Source organism: Amphiprion ocellaris, chromosome 17 (genome assembly GCF_022539595.1).
Source record: "Amphiprion ocellaris isolate individual 3 ecotype Okinawa chromosome 17, ASM2253959v1, whole genome shotgun sequence".
NCBI lineage: Eukaryota > Metazoa > Chordata > Actinopteri > Pomacentridae > Amphiprion > Amphiprion ocellaris.
In genome coordinates this window covers 10,505,386-10,526,488 of record NC_072782.1, presented here as the reverse complement: position 1 = coordinate 10,526,488, position 21,103 = coordinate 10,505,386, and the positions used below count along the sequence as shown (strand labels likewise).

Below are 21,103 nucleotides of genomic sequence, written 5' to 3'. Positions count from 1 at the left end.
AAAACCAACTCATAGTTTTATTGACGCTGCTTGCATCTCAGAGATACACAATGTGTCCTTTGGCATTGGTGTCACCCACTTCAACACACAACGCTGGTGGATCTATAGTTATTGCAGTACAAAACTCCCTAATAAGGAGATTGGAGTGGTGGCTAAATGATTGAAGTTCGTGCCCCATTTGTTTTATTTTTTAACTTAAGTCTTGTTGCGCTTGCTGCTTGATTAAGTTCAGGCACCAAAGCTACTTGGATAAGATTAGGAAAACATGCTTTGGGTTAAAATACACCTTTTCAGAAGATTATGCCTTACAAGGCAAACTTGTCGTAACTCAAAGAGGAGCGACTGACAACACCAACAGAGAACATTTAGCTGAGGACTGATGCTGTCTGGTTCTGACAGATTTTTACAAGTTTCTCAGAGCAGAAGTGAAAAATACCATTAAAGGGCACCTAGTGTGTTCAGGTATTATGCTGACGTTTCCTGACAAAGCAGTAGTACGTGATGAGCTGGGAGTCAGCCCAGGCTGGAAAAACTGTTTTTTTTGAATGATCATTGGATTAATTTAAAACTAAACATGTTTTTTTCTGTCATGAGAAAACAAGCTATCAAAAGCATTCTCTCCTGATTATTCCAGAAATAATAAGCAATTAAACACAATCACACTTCTTCACCCTCACACAGTTTTTTTACCACTGTAGCCTTTGTATGTGTGTTGTCAGCAAGCTTTAAAACTAGAGTATGCAGGGTCATAGAAACAGTGTACAAGAAAATTCACTTCTGAAAGCATACTTTCTGCCCTCTGTGACCATATTTTTAGCAACAGAAAAGGAATGAAATTGGAGTAAAATAGTGATTTGATTGTCATTTCAAAATCAACAAAGAAAGGGGCATTTTTTTCCTCTTCAGAACAGCAAATGCAACTTAATTAAAGACTTTTGATTTGCCCTCTTGCCTTTGTGAAACAGAAATTAAAATAGTTTATTGAGCATATTTTGGCTGCAATGATCGTTACTAACATGAGGTGTTGAATTTGAGAGCTACTGACCAATGAAAAGGTCAACATCTGAAAAATTAACACTTTCAGATGCAATAGTTTTCTTCAGTGGCTATTTTGTAATCACAAAAAAAGTACAACATCACAAATAATTACACGCAATAACAACTGGTGCTCCATATTGTAATGAAGTGAAGTGATGTAAATTGTTATAATTTTATTTATAGTAGATAAAAAAAATAACAGGGATTTACTGTGATGAAATAGCTGGCTTTTATTTTACCTATTACACTCACGGCCAATACAGTATGCAGAAATCATCAACATAATGCTGCTTTATTTGGGGTGTGACTGACAGTTATTATGGGGCAAATTGAGTTCAGCGGCAAATGGATGGGATACAATAAGCTGCATCTAGGGCACTAACAATAGCAGTTGTTTCTTTTTACTGCATGAATGCCTTGACCTTGGAAGGTATTTTCATTATAAGTAGAGTGCCGCTGTGTGTTCTTGTGTGTCTGTATTACTGGATACATAAAGTGATGAAGTGTTTCATCAAGTGTTCAGGGAGACTTTACATGTGAGATGGCAGCACATGCAAATAATCTTCAGAACTGCATTTTCTGAAAGCAGTTCAGACTCTTTTCAATTTCATCATTCAGCAATACTGCATGCATCTCCATATTTTGCAGTTCCACGCGATTCTGGCCTTCACTGAATGGAAGTCAGTGACTCTCACTCCATTATTTGTTGTGTAGTCTCGTAATAATTTCATCTCAGTTCCTGCCCACACAGTCAGACTAGTTCATCAGCAGAACTTCTCACATTACACAGTTAATTAGATTCAAACACGTGCCCATGTCACTCACCCATGCATTCGCTTCCGGCACCATGTCCCATCAAATTCTTGAGATTAAAGCGAATTAAGAGATTGTTTTCGATTAGATCCATTTTCATTCCATTGCCTCATCACAATTACAAAGTGCACTAACAAAGCTATTATGCCTGCAATCATATTCCATTTAGGTAATCACGTTTCATTTGCTGATATGCTCCAATTAATGGTTAATAACTAAGATGCTTGTATGTGAATATGGTATCAGAGTCTTTTTGGGTATCATGATTCATAAAGCTTTCCAGTATTTGGTGGTGAAGTCTGATAATGTCACAGCTATACTATGAAAGTCCAACATACAGCAACCCAGAAAATAACTCACTTATGAGTGTGTGCTGTGTTGCCACTGAGCATGCTTTATTGCATTAACAGTGTCATTGTGGTCATAAGTAAATTAGATTTATGGTGTTTATTTCCCCTTTGCCTCAACTTGAGCCCACTGAGGATTTCTTCTGGGGTCAGTCCATCTTCTGCAGACACAGAATTAAATAAAACGACGACCCGCTCTAATGACTTTCAGCAAAGCTTTATCCCAACAGCAGTGCATTCACATAAAGGAAAAGCATTGCAATCATGTAGGAATTATGACCAACTTCTCAGTTCAAACCTCTCCACATTTCCTTACCTCTGTCTGCAGCCCACTGCTAGTTTTACTGTATATAAATGTATATTGTAATAAAACAATACAACGTTTCAAAAGAGAAACGGTGAAATTGAATTTCTCCAGCTCGTGCAAAAAGTTGGCAGAAGAAATCAAAAGTCCATCCAAACTAAGCCCTCAGTCTGTAAGATTAAAGGCAGCCTTTCTATTTCGTTGTGTTGATCTTGTACATCACAGTAACCTTGACATAATCCCTTCTGTGCAGCTTCTTCTCTCTCTTCATCTCTCTATCTGCCTGTCCCTCCTTTCTACTGCACCGACAACAATATGGTCATTACCGGCATAATGCCACCATTTTACACAGATGGACTCCACACAGGTGATGGCAACTGGTGGTTAAAGAGGAAAAAGTTGCAACAGTTTTTTTGCAACTCTTAAAACAGGCAAAATAACCTATTATTCAATTAGTCTGGTTTATCAAATAGCTGCTTTTAAATGCCACCATAAGATTCCATCTAAAGACGAAGACGTTGTGCCAGTTCTGTGCTAGATCATATTTTTATGAGTCCATTATATAAGAATGCTTTTAGAATGTTACCTAACTGAACTTGATGAATAATATGCAACTATCTCTGTTTGGCAGTGTGTACAGTATTGCCACTATCTTGACAGACAAGTGGGAACATTGACAGTGAGTCCAAAGTGATTTACTGTTAACACATACCTAATTTTATCTAAACCCATTAGCTCGGAACAGTCACATGGATATTTTTACATGGCCTCTGTGCGGATGGTACAGGAGAATTTCAAAATAGCTCTTTCAATTTCCTACACTATTTACTCTGCTGTGTTTCAAAATCAAGCCCATGCCACTACTGAAGCGGAAATAAATAAAACAAGCACACACAAACCGCTCTCGCTAATATCCCACCTCTTTCGGCGCAGTCCTCCAGTGTGCACTGGAGCATAGGATTAAGATTCTTTCCATAATATTTTGAATAATTTCCAGTGGTTGAAATTCATGCTGGATTTCAATTGTATCTCTGTCTATTTGATTTATTACCGAGCTTTGCCTCCTTATTACCAGGAAAGGCCTGTATTCTTTTCCCCTCCTATTTTTCCCCCTTTCATTCTGTCATGCTGCTTCATAATGCGCTGGCAGTACAGGAACAACGGGGTCTTTCCAAAAGAAAGAAATGATATTATTGCCCTCCAGGGAAAGTGAACATGCAAATGTGAGGCATGTGTTGCAGTGTCGATGATGACACTATTCTAGTACTCGACTTCCTAGTTTAGGCAGATCACAGAGATGCAACCTGCTAGACACTTCAATTGTGAGAAAGTAAAACAGTTTAACCATGATTTTTTTTTTCAGTATAAAGTACCAGTCCCTCTATTCACATTGGTCCTAAAAATGTCCTGTGCCTTTCCAGACCTCTGAATCTCTGCCCGCATCTCTGATCTTTTCAGCAACTCATGTAGGTCTGTTGCTGTGACCACTGACTGATTTGTAAGAATGGTGACTGGGTTAGGTACAAACACATAGCCAGCTACTGAGCTAGATCACAATAAATGGTGACAAAGACATGGGAAAGAAGAGCAAACATGGGAAAACCTGTGGTGAATGAGACACAGATGTACAACTACTGAGAGGTCAGCTTCCAAAAATATCATCTCTTAATATGGGTCGCTGGTAAATCACATGAAATAGAGAAAAGAAAAGAAGCTGCTACCAGAGGTAAACAAGGCTTAACAATTCCTGTGACTATGCTGGAACTCCAGAGTAGGACTTGAGTGGTTTAGATTCAAAAATAGCTCATCTTATGTCTGCAAAATATTCTTGCATATATGCATTTTTTTAACTCTGTGTTATATTTTTTCAGATTATCTAACTTCCTCTGGATGAACTTAATATTTCCTATATTAATGCTATTGCACAGATTCTTTTGTGATGAGAAATACTGATAGAGAAGTAGTAATATTGCACAGTTACTAGTATATGTAGAAACATCTATATTGAACAGAGTTTTTCATTGTGTAAAATATTCATAATTCATGGTTATAAAAGTGTTGGTATTGCACCAAAAATAACTTATACAATCAAGAGGCTATTCATTTTGTTTTCATATCATCATCATGATCTTTTGGACTAATTTGGCCAAAACATTAATCGTTAATATTCATTATTATGCCACACATGTTGGTTAGAGACCAATAGATGAAGCAGCATTGGCAAGTGTGGAAGATAAGCATAAGTAGATACACTTTACAGCTTGATTGAAAGTTGTACTTGGACTTGGCTACAATTACCACACTATAGTTTCTAACTGAGGAAAGGGCAGGAAGATAATGCATTTTACCCCCATTTGGATCTCTCAGATTAACATGAGGATTCACATTTAGAGATGATGAGATGTGGTGCTCTTGTAATTCTAAAACTGCTGCAGTATGACCCCCATCTGACTTGTAGCCTAAAGCTTGCCAGAGTGTGTAGTTAGATATGGACAGTTCAGCTTCCACTTTTTCTTTGTTTTATATAATTTATTATTTGTATCAGTCGTGGTGGTAAATCACTTTTAACTAATAAATGTCTTCACTTCGACAGCTTCCCTGCCCTCCATCCTTTGCTGTAAAACCAGAATACATTTTCAGCTACAGAAATCTTCCTTACTGTGAGCCCTATGTAAATCACGGAGGCCTGGTGTTCGTTGCCTTGTCAAGTTCTTCGAAGAAGGCGGCTTCTGAAACCGCAACACATATAGGCATTCATAAACCCTGCTGGGCCACATGTTGGTCTGGATGTAATAACATTTATCATACATCCCTGAAAAGACACCATATCCAAGTAGATGAGATCATGCAGCACTGCTTCTGTGTGGGGACGCCATGTACAGAATGAAAAGGAATAAGTCAATACTGCGTGGGAAGACAAAATCGCTTCACAAAGTCATTCATGGGGGAATTACCATTATTGGATCAAAGTCTCCCCGAGTCCTAGCAGCTTGCCAGTGTTTTCTGTCGAGGCCCTCATGGTGCACCACTATCAGTCGGCTGAACATGCCTCTGTATAGAACAGTGTGGCAAAGATTCAATCAGTGATGTCTCAGGAATATTTCATGGGCTTTTATAAATAATGTAGGATGCTATAATGCAAAATCCCCATGAGTAGGACAATTTGCTAATTAATTTTAATAATATAGCATTATAACACCCTCGATCATCTGGCTCACACTGAATTACCAAACCTTTGTCATTTTGAAAAAAACCATCAATCGCGAGTTCATATTTGTATGGATTTATTTTGGTATTCAAAGTGGAGAGGGAGCAGGTAAATACAACACGAGAGCAGATGGAGATCATGTCATGGTCAGCTTTTAGCGAGAGCAGATACAGAGATCGCTGCTATTTTAGCTGCTTTTTTCTTTTATTTTAATGGCTGTTTTGATAGATCATTATGTTCCTGGTAATCAGAGCAGCAGGCCATTAGTATAAGTACTACTTCAGTGCAACAATGTTATCTTAAAATAGTTTCACAAACAGAGAAGCTGTGGAGTCAGAATGACAAAAAAATTGTAATTACACGTGTTCTAGTCCTCAAAGAGCATCTCTGTTTTACACGTGTGACATGATTTAGGCTTTCAGGTCAGTCGATTTGCTAGACAAATCTTTGCCTGGCTGTTGGAAACGGACTGTTAAAGGCGTTTTTTGTTATGTGACAATAAATCTGACTTAGATAATTCAAAATGCTGCTGTTGTTGTATCCTTTTCAACCAGCAATTGTCAAGTCATCCCTAACAAACAAGTGCTGGAACAAATGGCTGCAAATGAAAGGTTCCTCCTTTATCAAAGCATGAAAACAGTCGGATGTGAGGCAGTTCGACAGAACCGCATCAGTGGCCCCAAACACACACACACAAACACATGCATGCACACACACACACACACACACACACAAACACACAAACACATGCACGCACACACACACACACACACACACACAAACACACAAACACATGCACGCACGCACACACACACACATGCACACACACACACACACGCACAAACACAGATTATTACACAGGGTGGTACATTTCACATGCACAAAGACAAAAATTGCAATCTTAAATAGGGATACACATTTTTCAGTTAAATTAAAAACAAACAAACAAACAGAAAAAGTTAATTACTGTTTTTGCGTGTGTGTGTGCTGTCTGTCTGCTCTCTTTGTTCTAAAACAAAAGTGTTTTCTGTGCCATTTACAAAACATGTCAGGGAGAGCATTCTGTCCACATTTCCACTGACTGCACTGTGAGTCTTTGGTATTAGGTTTCAGATTCATCTAAAGCCACATTTATACAGCACAGAAAAATGGCAACCATCCAGTGTGCAAACATTTCTCTCATGTTGTCTGTTTGTTTTTCTTTTTTAATTCTAATGTGTACCATAGGGATATAGCCAAGAAAAGCCAACTGACTGACTAACCAGATGTGAAACATGACTGTGTAAAAGTACTATGAATAGCTGACTAAATATGAAGGAAACTGGGTAAAAATACACTTTATGATCGGCTTCATGGCTGCTGTCATAGCAATAAAGGAACAACATGGTTCCAAGATCATTTTAACTTAAACATATAGTTTTACAGCATCACGACTATTGTATCTTTAGAAAATGAAAAATTGTGAGACTTTAAAGAACAGCCATTTTTAGTTCTATGTTTTCAACCATTTCATTACTTACACTACTAGTGAAAAAATTTGGACACATGTTCTCATTCAATGCTTTTTATTTAATTGTATTATTTTATACATGAATGTGTGTCCAAACTTTTGACTGGTAGTGTATGTGTGTGGTAGTAATTCATAATTAATAAATACAAAACATAATCGTTGTCTTACAAATTTAGCTTCACAGTTACTATACATTATGCTAATGATTATCTTAATTAATAATTAAATCCAACTTCTAAATAATCAGTCACCACTCTAATCATACTCTGAACATATCAAGAAACATCAAACAGATTTCTCTAGTCTGTATGCAATTATTTCAGTTTTATTACACCATCAAAGCGATCTAAATATAAAAATTTTAAAACAAAAAAAATATGAGGTTATTTTCCGTTGTACCAAATGGTATTTGGGTGTGATAGATAGACTGACTTCAAATGCTGCTACGAGTAAATTATGATGTAACTCAGTACAATATTAACCACAACCTGCAGCTACAGAACCATCACTCCACTAACATAGAAAGATTTTCACCACAGGCTTCACAAATGAACTACAGATGTACAGGAGGTTGATCCTGCTTGCCCTCTCATCTGCATGCACTCTTTTGAAATCAAAAGTACTGTATGAGTGTGTTTGACAGTACAAGCGTCCAGAACACTAGACACTATTTATTATTGTTGCCCTCGTTTGGTATTAAACCCTCTGCTGCTAAGCTTCTGCATTCATTCAAAAAGAAGCAAAAAAAAGCACTACTTAAAAAAAGAAGAAGAAAAAAAAAAACAATATGCAAGATGTATTTTGGCCTCTTTTTGTTCTTTGCATTATTATTTTTTCTCCAGCAGGTGCAGCCTTTAAATCATCCCAGTAAAATGCTGAGTGCCACAGTCTTGCCCTTTATGACAGCACCTCGTCTGCTTCAAATAAAGTCAGAGTGTTTTGATAACATTAACGGCTTTATAGCGAGATGTAAGATTTTATTTAGTTTGTTTCATCATAAATGGGTGCTGTTTGCTTAAAGAGAAGAGGAAATGGCACTGACTTTGTTTCAGATAGCGGCACACATGCAAATGTGATTTTATTTTATTTATTTTTTTACCACTTACTGACATAGGTCAAGATGTAACTAAACAACATATTCTGAATATGGATTGTGTTTGACTGTAAACACTTTGATACAGCATGAGAGGAGAGCAGTGAGAAACAAGAAGCTAAGTTGTGTGATTCACTGACAGTCCTGCTTCTTTTTTTTTTATTTTCTGATGTCATTTAAGAGGCGCCCAAGAACATGTTGTCTCCAGGCCTTGCCAAGCCAGCTTCCCTCTCAATTAATTAGAGATTTTTCTTTCAACAAAACTGTGCCTCTCCTTCCTCTGTGCTGCCACACTTCTACTTTGAATGTCTGTCATGCTCTCTCAAGGTTTTTTAATCTGGGCTCCGGCATCAGGACCAGCTAAGTGCCTGCGGTGACACACTGTGTGATGGTCGTTTCCTGTCCCTGTCAGAGCTTTAGGGACTGTTCGCTGGATGTCAATACAGCCCAACTCTAATTGAAGCAGACAACATGATGCCTGGAAGGTGTTATGACATGCCACATTCTCACTTTATATCCACTTTGGTTAGAGGGAGCACCCAAGTATTCATAGCACTTTTTAACCCGATCAAAATGAGCAGTGTACATAATATCCAGGCAATTACAAAGTATTTCAAATATATATAGAGGCACTGTTATAGCAATAACGTCTCACAACAACAGCTGGTATAATAAATTATTTGTTATTGTAAGTATTTAAACGGCTTTGTCTTCTTGAAAGAGGGCACAGACGCTAACGTAAGCAGAAGTGCAAACACAAATAGGCCTGACTGGCAAATTTTTGCAAGTTTGGTGACCACATGTGCTGACGCAAACCAGGCATAGCTGGGCACATGAGAGAGCTTGTGAATACATTAATAGTGGGAGTATTACAGAATCAGCAGGTTGGGGTGAGCTGCAGTAATGACCAATCTAATGCGCTCCTGTCATCCCATTTTAAAAGCAGCGACTGGTGAAATGAATGGGGAATGGAGAGAGAAGGAGAAGAAAGGTTCATCGTTATGAAGCACCTGAAGTTCCAAATACAAAGGAAAAGAGTAAACAACCTTCCAATTATTAATATGCATTGTCCTGAATATAAAGTCAGTGGCAGAATGAGCAGGCAGCAGAATGGTGCTGCAGGAATATCAATGTGGCTTAAAATTATGTAGTTGTTAAAGGCTAATCGCTACACTTAAGACCAGCTGTTCTTGTTCGACTTACATTTGAATAGACTCATTTATGAAAATCCTGCGTCATCCAACTTGTCATTGTTGCTGCTGTGTGAGAACTAAGTATTTAATCAACTGCATGAACTAATGTAGCATTCTGTTTTAACGTCATGGCCATTCTGTGGGGACCTAGTGGCGTTATAACACACCTTTACAGTAAACGGGAACAATACACCAGCTTCTAGAGGTTTTTGTATTTAAATGCACTTAATGGGAATTTGAGCAAACAGTAATCCTGCAACAAATTGTGTCAACTGAAAAGAAGCGAGATGTTAATTTTTCACAGTATTACACTGCAGATTTTTCATGTGTCTGCACTGCAGAGGCGTCTTTTTTTGGACATAAGGTTAAACTCCTTGAGATTTGGACCTGATTCATTTGCTAGCACCCACGTTTGTTGGTTGAAACAACAAGCTGGAAAAACAACTGGGTACAGTAATACAGTAGGCAGCTTTCTTTTTCTTTTTCTTTATTCAGCAGCTGTGACTGGTTTGTCTTTTTTCATTATTCCTTTCAATAATTAAACTGATTTGCTGAGCGAAAATGAATGTATTTGATGATTGGTCGCAATTAGCACTGACCTCACTCCATGTTCCTCATTAGAACATATTCAATGTGAACATTAGCTTTAATCTAACTTTTGCAACAATCTTCTGTTGGAGATGGTTTGGTTCAAAGTACTTAAAGTTGGTCAATGATTAACTCAAAGTAATTCTTCGTTCTAGCAAGCTGATGCAATTGACATCATTTGCAGCTGATGCATTGATGCAATGAATGAGTCGTTCTATCCTTTGTACATCAATTAATCCAAAATAGTCAAACTGGAACACTGGCAGAAATGTGTTAAGGCATTCTGTTAAATTTTTAATTTGTTTTCATTCTGCCAAATCAGTTCTATATCGCATCTTGCATCTAGTGGATCCTCAAAAGACGACTTTCATGTTCAGGAACATTCTCTAGAGTTTGGCTCTAACAAGGACAGACTACATCGCAGACACAAGACACAGTTCCTATCAATAAATTTGGCAAGAAATCCAAACTAATCAAAGCTGCTTGTACTGCCTTTATTGCACAGGTGTGACTTTGAAAGACTCGCCTTGAGTTTGTGCCGTTTGCTTTGATGTATGTGTCTTCATCTTACATTTGTGCTGGAACAAGTGAGCTCTGAAAGTTCACTATGAAGGAGAAGAAGAAGAAAAAAAAACACAGAGTGCATTTCATCACAGCTGATGTGCTTCAAACATTATTTTTCTTGGGGCTCTTTTTTCTTGATTGAGGTCTGAAATAGACACAGACATGTTGGAGCCACCAGTACATTCATTAGAGCCGATGATCTCTTGTGAAAAACATTCTCATCTCTCATCTCTGTCGATCTGTGTGAGATGAGGGAGTTGGCGGTTTGATTACAGTAATGTATTTCCTAGCAACCGCTGTTCATTTTTATGCCACTAAACTGCGCCGAGACAAACACTGGAACAGAATCCGATAATATGGTGGTCTCAATGAGGGCACTGCAGGATTAGCTATAGCTGATTCTTCAAAAGGGAGGGGGGTCCTTTATCATCACATAAACTCTTTACTGAAAATGCCAATGTGTTCCCTGTTAATAAACATCATCACATTTTCCATGCAGTATAAACCTCCACCTCAGAAATCTTCAGCAAGTTGTCAGCGTCTTTTATTCTAATAAACGAATTAGGTACTTATTTATTTATGCTTGTCCACATCCGTATCATGTATCCTGTGCTTTTGTGAAGGTCGCAGACACTTCCTCACAAACGAGCATAATGCATCCCAACCTCCCACATGAGTTACTTAAACACCATAAAGCAATAATCACCTATGTTCCTATCTTCCTTCTATGCAGCTGCAATGCCATTTATCTCCTCTTAACTTTCTTTGATAGGTCATTAAAGCGGTCTTGGAGCTGAGAAGTAAAGCACTGAATCATGTCACAGGTTCCGTCTGCTGGCATGTCTAATCTGGGGCAGATGGGGCCCACGTACATATGGCTCCCATATAAAGTTTCATATAATAATTGGTAGTGACCGAGCCATGAGACACGTTCTGTGGCAATGAATTGATATCTACAAAAGAGGGAGAGAGAAGACGCAGAGATGGATTCAGTGGACAATGAAAGTAGAGAAATTTCGGTACATCTGCCAAAAAGTATCTCGTGGCTCTCCAGGCTTTTAGTGTTTGCTCCAGATTTCAGAAATGATAGCAACATGTACCTCTTATAGAGCTAAGTCATGGAACAGGAGTGGGGAAGCTGAGTCAGCATGTACTAGAATGAGTAGTGAGGCCTGTCTTGCCAGATGAGCTCTCGCATCTTTGCAGCATTGAGGAATTGCAAAAGTTCTATTAAAAAAAAAAAAAAAAAAAAGGAAGACTTCTGCAAATCTGCCACAAAGTATTTATTGAATTTGGGGTTGGAAGACAGCACTCGATGTTATGTGTGATTACACATACAGAGGAACAAGCAGCGCAGACATTCTCCTGTGTGTTGCAAAAGTCTACAGTATACTATCAGTTTACAAAAGTATTCATTTACTCATTCTAATACTATGTTTCAGCTCTTTGGTAGAAAATAAATGTGTAAAATACCCTCTCCTTTGAGTAAGCTGTCAAGATATTACCTTTGAAATGTTGGCTACATTATGAAGTTGCGCGATTGCATAACAGTCCACCGGCAGAAAGGAATGGAACTTTAAATGCTAATATAGAGTGCTGAATAGAGCATTAAAAATTGCTGCTGCCGAGGCAGGCAGAGCGACACATTGCTGACTGCATGTCTAAAAATTCAAACTAAGTGACCGATCAATTTGAAGGGACCCACCTATTCAGGAGATGAAGCTGCTATAAAGCACTCTGCAGCAGCTTACTTTTGAAATCAACAAATGCACTTTTGGAGGGCGATAATGGAGGTGTTTGGGCTTGTTGTTAGAAGTATTAAACAGGCATTTACAATAGCTTGGTGTTATTTTACACACAAGCTAGATGTGTGTATGTTGTGAGCTGCTTTTACCTCTTTTATTTCTTTATAAGTTGCTTTGCGTGAGTGTAGACATCAAGCAGTAGTAGATTCTGAGTTATTTACTTAGACTTGTAATAATGTCATATTTTCCTGTAATAATCTGCAGCAGCTACTGCTTATCTGCAGTGCTAAAACACATGGTAAAATGGGAAAAAATACATCAAAAAAGAAGCTTAAGAAGTTAGTGTCTACTTTTATCATTTCATGTAGAATACAAAATGTACTTTTTATTATTTATTATGCCAGAATTTTGCAGAAATTTCTTCTTTCAAGTCTCTCTGTCTTTCATGAAGTGGACAATAAGCAAACATTTATATCATTTGTTAATTTACATGCATTTTAGGATGAAAATGTATCCAAAAAGCTGAAAAGAATACTTAAATGTTCCGAACATGCTTGTTTTATATTTATTTGCGTCCATTTATTGGTTGATTTTTACTCTGAATGCATATAAGTCTATGTTATACAATGCTTGGACTTCAATTAACGAAGGCTTTTAGGGTTAAATCACTGAGATGATGAAGCCATTTGTTTGTGCTTGATCCAGTGGAGCTTTTATTGCACTTCAGGTCACATTTGCTGGAACTGGGCTCATCATTCATATACTGAGATCATTAAATATAATCAAAATTCAATATAAATCTAATCGAGCGGGAATGCTTTTAAAAGTATAAGTCATTAATTAGGAAATTGAATTTACCCATGATCTATAGATTGAAATAAATAAAAAATAAATCTCAGCTCAGAGTATAGTGTACTGCTTTCTATATGTGTGGCATCTGAATGTGAACATTTGTATGTGAACATTCTCACACCTGTGCATGTTAATCTGCCATCAGTGTGTCAATGACAAATTAACATGCACGTACATGTATGCTTTATTTTCCTGTTGGAAATGAAAACGTCTCTGCGACTTTCATTAAGAACAGATAATGTTCAGTTTCTGATTAAATTAGCATTAAATTATGTCTCCTTTAGAGAGAAACAATGCAGGAGGAATTCACTTTGTGCATTTCTTAGGAAAAAAAAGAACAAAACAAAACAAAACAAAAAACTAATAGGCAGACTTAAATGTAGGAACCAATTTTTTTGTATCAATGACAAAAATCTAAATTTGCAATTTCAGTTCCAAAATATGCAGGGCATTAGCCACTGACTCAATAATAGAGATTGTTATTTTGCTCGTCAGACAGCTGAGGAAAGTCTGTTTTTTGATACTTGGGGCAGGGCTATTTGGTTTTCGCCTAACCTTCAGAGTTGTCTGTAATTGTCTGCCTGTAGGAATGTTTTCTTGATGTGTATCTCAGTAGGGACAGAAGCAAACAGCATGATAAAAAGCCACACAAACATTTTGTAGGATCGTTATACCATTTTTGCACTGAGAAATATATGTTTTAACTGCAGTCAGAAACAACAAGGTCAGAATTAGGCACAGTTTAGCCTGCGACACTGTCTGTTTATTTAATGCCCTGTTGGTTTTTGTATTTTCTTGAGATTTAAGCCACAGTGTGAAACAGAGAAAATGACCTTGAGCAGTTTCTAGGAAAGCAGATGACCATTATATGATGCTGGTCAAATTACAATCCAAATATCAGTGACTTTGTATAGTTATGTCAGAATGAGTAAATGCACACAAGAGAATACATCACATTTCCATCATCAAACTCATTATAAATGTTTGCTATTCTTTGTTTTCCTAAAAAAAATACTTCAATGTGATCCAAAAGTTGGAGCTACTATATAAATTGTTAAAATCTTCAAGTCTTTTTTGTTCTTTTATTCATGTGACAGACCACTTTGTGCACCACCAGATGCACGCAGTTTTCCCACAAATGCATTTGTTGAGACAGAGTGTTGATAATTAATGTGTTACCACACTGTACTTAACAATTTCAGTGGCATATATGAAGCAAGTTTTTGATCAGACTGTTGTTTTTCTCTGTTATTTGTTAGGGAATTTGCACGTTGGAAGGTGAGGAACACAGCGATTGAGAGAAGGGACCTCATCCGGAACCCTGTGCCACTCATGCCTGAGTTCCAGCGCAGCGTACGCTTGCTGGGCCGCAGACCCACCACTCAGCAGTTCATTGACACTATCATTAAGAAATATGGAACCCACATTCTCATCTCAGCCACCCTGGGAGGTAAGAGAGGCTCACTTACTTCCTTTACTCACTCTCATGCTTAATTTACAGCTTATCCACAGTGGTTTAAATACTTGTAACATATGGCTTGTGGTTTGCTTACATTCTCCACATCAATCCAATACTATATGGCTTAGGCTGGACAGAAAGTTTATAGTCCACAAATAAGACCTGCATTTCTGTAGAAATGTTATATTAGCTATGAAACTGTTACTTCTGGATATAAATGTGCAGTGTGAATTTTATTAATTAAACCTTAATGCTATTAAAATAAGGGGCTCAGGATTATCAGTCAAAGATAATACATGCTAAAAGACAAGACAGATCCCCTTTAAAAAGTTAATGAATGAATGTTTCTTTATTCATTTCCACAGATGATATCACAATTCAATGACCCTGTGTAATTATACTGTGAAAATGCAACACCATGCTGTCCTGGATTATTCATTTCCCGGCTTGCAACAATGTCAAGTCAGCTCAGGGAAGCAGTTTGGGGCCAAGTTGTTCTCCGGGGTGTCAAAAAAACTAGACTGCAGGGACATCGCAAGAAGGCAGGGCAGGGCAGAGCAGACGGAAGAAATGTTCACAAGCCAAATAACTTCCTACCAAATCAAGAATAGTGTAATCTGAAAGTGTCCACAATGAAAACAGCATCAACTCTCCACTGACCAAAGGGAAAAAAAAGGGCCACTCAATTCTGCAGAGACAGTCCATCTTGTGTGGTTTCAGTGGATTTTCCCCAAAGATAGTGATAGCCACAGTCAGCACATCTAATTCCAACAGATATTTTTTCTTTGCTTGAAGGCAAAACATACTGTAACATAAATATAGTTAGACTTTTAACTATGTATAAGCAAAATGAGGCTACCTACCAAATAGAGAGAATGCTGACTTTCAGTAAATCATTTTCTTATATGACAAATTACCACCCTGCATCTAAAAACGTTAAATATATGTACTATAATGAAAGTGGAACACGAATTGGGTAAAAAAACATGAAAATATATAAGCAAAATAAAGACATAGATTTAGGAACTTGTCGAGGTTACATGATATGTTGCTAGTTGACATACAGTATCATGCTAGCCAAACTATTACTTCTACTACTGCTCTGTACATGTAACTTCTTCAGCAGTCCAATTTCAAAATGACACTTCCACAAGTGATAAATGTGACAATTTTGCAGTTGAAAAATGGCCAACACGAGGCTTCAGTTGTCACAATGTGTGATGACCTCAAGCTGTAACTTTTCGCACAGCTTTGTCTGCTGCCTTGAGCAACCTCACCTTCAAATGTCAAGAACATCATGTGAATAGAAGTTTTTGCTTTTTACATCTACACAATGAGCTTTTTCTCACAATTGCAAGGTTGACCGAATGTGAAATAAATTCATCTTCTGGATCAGCTGCCTGAATGCACAAGGTCCTAACAGCACATCTTTACAATTCACTGTGCAGCGGTTTGTTAGAGCAGACACCCTGTAAAGACTGGCACGTACAGAAATGTATTTCACCGTTATCAAGGTGATTTTGCCTTATCAAATCGCTAATTAATTTAAACAAACCACCGTGCCGCTAATGGATGCTTTCCGTACTTTGGACGAGCTTTCCAAAATAAAAGTTAAGCACCCCTGCTGTCCAAGTCTAACTATAAATGGCTTCTCCCTCGTATCTCTTATCTCATCTCAAGCTCTGAGGGATGCATGAAGGCAGCTAACTGTGATTACTTTGCCAATTGCATTTTAAAGATATAATTAGTAAGATAATCCGCTCTGTTACTCAAACCCCATATTATATAATTGTATGCATGAAATATTGCCAAGTAGTTGCTCCAGTTGTGCAAAATGTTATTTTTTTTTTGTGGCCTTGTAATCGCACAATCAAATGCCTTTGAGAAACATTCGTGATACTTTTGTCATGTTCTTTTTTCTCCCAGTAATTTCACACTGTGTGACATACATGGGCCTTGGAACTGCACACTTGTTAAAGTTGGTTTAATTGATGAATATGCATTAACAATTAGTCAGAGGGTACTACTTTTGCTGATTGCTATGTGGGTTTTTTGCAGATATATATTGCAGCCAGTTTTCTTTGTCTGGTGTTTTGTTTGGTAATTACACAACAAATTCAAACTACGCTAGTATGTTAACACCCTTACTTCAACTAGAGAAGCTGATTTTTAAGAATTTAGCAGAGAAAAAAGAAACCTGGAAGCAAAATTCTTTCATTTCAAAATATTGCACTCCATTTATGCTTTAATAATTTAGCTAAAGTGAGAGCAGAGGAATATCAGGTGTGAAGGGTTAGAGCTGTAATAGTGTATAAACCACTCTGAAAGGTGATTCCTGCAGCAACACTTTTTTTTTGGAAATTGGAAATACAATATTGGGCTGAAACATCATAAAATGTAATTAAGTGTTTTTAGGACAGATGCCAAAGTCCTAGATGCACCAGATGGTGAAAGAGAGGCAATAGTTGCAGTCCCAAAAATAATCACAGTATCATTTTCAACCACAGCATCCTCCTTATTCTTGTTGTATTGCATCACCTTATGTGCTTCCTCCCTCTCTTTACATTTAAACCCTCTACCTCAGAGTTATCATCTCCTCTTCTTTAACCTTGAGGTCTTTTCTCTCGAGTTATGGGTCACTACACTTTTATCTCAATCTTGGAATTGGCCATTAAAGAACACAGTTATGTGAACCAATAAAAGTGCACTTCTTACTAGTGATAAAGTAAGAAGAAGAAGCTAATTCTCTCTTTAGCCACCTACACTTTGTGATCTCATGAGTCATTATACACTTGAGAGGAATGAAATGAATTCTCCCTTTCACAGGCGACTTCAAGTTGAGTGGTCAAGTGTGAACATCCCCATTAGGGGTCCATTCCTCTGAACTGAAAAAAATGGTTCCAATGTGTTACCATTGCTATGTCACAAAGTATGTACCATTCATTCATTCATACTTCCCTTTCCTTTTGTTCATTCTATTTTCCTTCTTTCTTAAGAGTCTATTTATGCATTGTGGTAAACTGCGTCACGTGCTACACCAGTCTTTAACTCTCTATTGTAGAAAAATATGGAAAAATATGGAAAAACAGTCATCTTTGAAGGCTGATGGGCATATACAATGAGCCCTTTTCCCTTCTTTCTCATTTATTTTTTATATTTTTGTTTCCTTTATATTTCAATGCTTCACTTGTATAGATACAATGTTTCATATATTTTGCCCCCTGTAATTCAAGTCCTTGTGCATAAGTCTTATGCAAATCTTTTCCGATCTGTCACACTGACAAAAGAACCCTGAAGATTTTTCACGATGGAATGATGTTCATGGGTCAGTGATTGGATTTGCAACAAGCAGAGAAACAAAGATAGTAAAGTAGTACAACAAGGCAACAAGCTAGCAAACATAGGTAACATTAACAAAAATGAATATGTCAAAGTAACAGCTGTGCAGATATTTTATGAAGAAAACATTGCAGTCATGCAGCGTGACTGTTAGGCTGCAAGTTCTCATGCAGTGCGTTAGGAATAGACTGATTACTGCGGCCAATATATGGCATTTTTCCGATTATTGGTATTATTATGTGTACTGACCCAGTATTGATATGCACTACTTCAGGTCTGATGTGGCCTCCTCTCTCTGTCTGTAGTCACTTTGTGGTCTCAGAAATGTCTCTCAAGCAGAGACTGCAAACACTGAGTAAGTAACACAAGCCATTGCCACAAACCAGGAAATTTGCTTCTCTCACAGTGGCTAAGGCTATGCTAATGGCGAGTGGCTAAGTTAGAAGGCAGTCACAAATTACACTGAAATGGAGTCTAGAAAACAATAACTAATAATGCTTTAAGATCTGGGCCTTAGTGGGCAATAAAAATGATACAGCAGTGAAATATTAAGAAGAGAGCATCAGAATTTAATCCCTCCTATTTCTATTTTACATGTTCAGTTATTGTCACCCTTATTAATGAAGAAGTCTAGTTATGAATGACAGGTTCTCTGCGATCACATGCTGTTTAAAGACTACATTTATTGTACACTGGTTCCAAATATCAGTTATTGGCTTTTCTTGATCGACAATCATCAGCAATGGTATCGGCCCTAAAAAAAACCAACAACAATAACAACAACAAAAAACAAAGGCATATCTTGATCCCGATAGTATATTCTGATTAATAACACCAAATGTAAACTAATCCACAGGACATCGTTAAGGTATGCTTAAATTAAAGCAAGTTAAACTACTTGGCTAGAGTTAGGGAGAGAACATGGTCATAGTAAAAGATTGGGGAAGGATGTCCTTAAAATAAATATATATTCATATATAATCATATATATTCATTGTAAGATACAGGGTTCTTTACTGTGACTATGTGATCTCACTACTTTGCTTTTGTTTTTGAGGCACTGGCTTAATGCTGAACTGAAAGGAGTGCACATTTACTTTTACAGGGCTTATGAACACAGAGAAGGTCAGAGTTTCAAAGGGTGGGACTCACATGCACTAATATGTACAAACATGCAGCTGGACCAGCTGCCACAGCAGAGAGCAGAGAAGCTCGGATTACAACACACAGAAGGAATGAAACTTCATTATCTGCTGAATATATCTCCACTGTACCTTTACACAGCAGATAGTTGCTTGCCGTATTATTATAGCTATATTTATGCTAAAAATCTTACATATTGCATGTTTAATTTCCTTTTTAAGGCCTCTGGAGAGGTTCTTGCTCTGGATGCAGTGAGATAATGAATTGTGCTTTGACTGTTTCTACACTTTCAACGATTAGTCAGAATTTGAAAAGCAATCCTAGATGACCTGATTCTATTTGATTTATAAACAAATAAAATAATAATAGTAGCAATAATGAAAATAACATCATTTAACTTTTTTCTCTGAAAATTGGATCGTGAAGATTCAAAACTCTTGCGCTTGGTTTCAGTAATTGTGTGCAAATCTGGTACTTCAGTAACGTCAGCGTAAACTTCATTCTAACAAGCCTTTAAAAAGAGGAAGACTGTCACTTACTTTTGCTGAGCACTGACAGTGCCTACTAATGACATTTGGGGGAATAATTATCAATTACCTGCAGCTATTTTGCTGTGTGAACATTTTAACTACCTACCACCTGAAGCAGAGTTTCTGGCATACAGTATGGGAACGTTTTAAAGGAGGTATCAAGAGACGTATATTTTGAAGTGTACTGCAACCTGGGTGCACACTGTGCGTGGGAGACTTGGAGCTGTTACAGAAAAAATACATCTCAGACTTCCCAACAAAAGTCATCACCGCTGTGAGTCGATTTAACTGAGCACTAAAACTGAAACTGAAGAAAGCACATCAAAACAGTTTGACATAGATGGTTAACATCTCTGATTTGCCTGCAGCCATTGAGAACACTAAGTTAAGTGCAGTATATTTATTGACAAGAGAATCCAAAATTTCCTGGGTCCAGAATTTAGAATGGTTAAGGAGTCATGGCACATCTGAGGCTCCATAAGTGCTAAAAGAAGTTATTGCTTTAAGGAAAAAGTGTGAAGGACAGATTAGCATTTTTCTAAAGTTGTAAGGAATATATTTTCACACATCTGTCATTTTCTCTCCCTTATGTTTGAAATCAGTTTTCCACTTTAAGTAAGAGTGCTGCTGTTTCGCTGTGAATTCCACTGGTGTGTGCACAAAGAGGTCTGGTGCATTTAAGTTGAGTGAAAGAATAGACACAAATGTTCGTGGAAGTTTTTAAAAAAGAAACATCCAATTAAATCTACTGAAGCAACTAAGTTTTTTGGAAAGATCATTCTCCACATATAGCATGAAGGAGAGCTAATATACATCTATAACTCAAACACTTTTGCTGAGCAGCAATCACTGCAACTACAATTGACAACTGTAAACTAATGGTAAATGCACAGTGCAACCGTTGCACAGCATAGCAATATAGATCTAAATTTTGCTGAGATTGCTTAACATTAACAAACATACCTCATCATACTAGAAAGGTTGTATTGGCAGTGTAGTAAATGAAGAAAATATGCATTTCATTGCTTAATTTTTACCATTTAAATACAATAAATGCATTATATTCTCAAGAGGATTTAACATGTATGCATGTAGGTCAGTATCTTTGAGCAGAAGACTCATTTACCTCCACAGTGAATACAAAACCAGTGACTGGTTCAGAGACATTTTCAGTGCAACAGTCTCATGTGTTCAGCACTGAAGGGGAAGAAGTAGTTTATTGGACTGACTTGTGGTCACTGAAGCCTGCGGCTAGAGTTCACATGCAGAACTGCGGCTGCGCCCCGGGTTTTGTAGCGTAAGACTGCCCAGTGAAACGTGTCAACACTGCTATCTTTCACCACATCATACCTGAGACTTGTTGTGGTTGTTGCTGTT

General features: G+C 37.5%; 1 protein-coding gene and 1 long non-coding RNA gene across 2 annotated transcripts in view; one reads left to right on the top strand and one right to left on the bottom strand.

The window, feature by feature from the left end:
- Window positions 1–21,103, bottom strand: part of LOC129350962 (uncharacterized) — a 182,859-nt gene that overhangs the window by 65,019 nt on the left and 96,737 nt on the right. The window lies entirely within an intron of this gene.
- Window positions 1–21,103, top strand: part of brinp1 (bone morphogenetic protein/retinoic acid inducible neural-specific 1) — a 104,780-nt gene that overhangs the window by 34,542 nt on the left and 49,135 nt on the right. Inside the window, exon 3 of the mRNA XM_023283775.3 lies at window positions 14,515–14,705. Coding sequence (XP_023139543.1) covers window positions 14,515–14,705 — 191 coding nt within the window. The remainder of the gene's footprint in view (window positions 1–14,514; window positions 14,706–21,103) is intronic.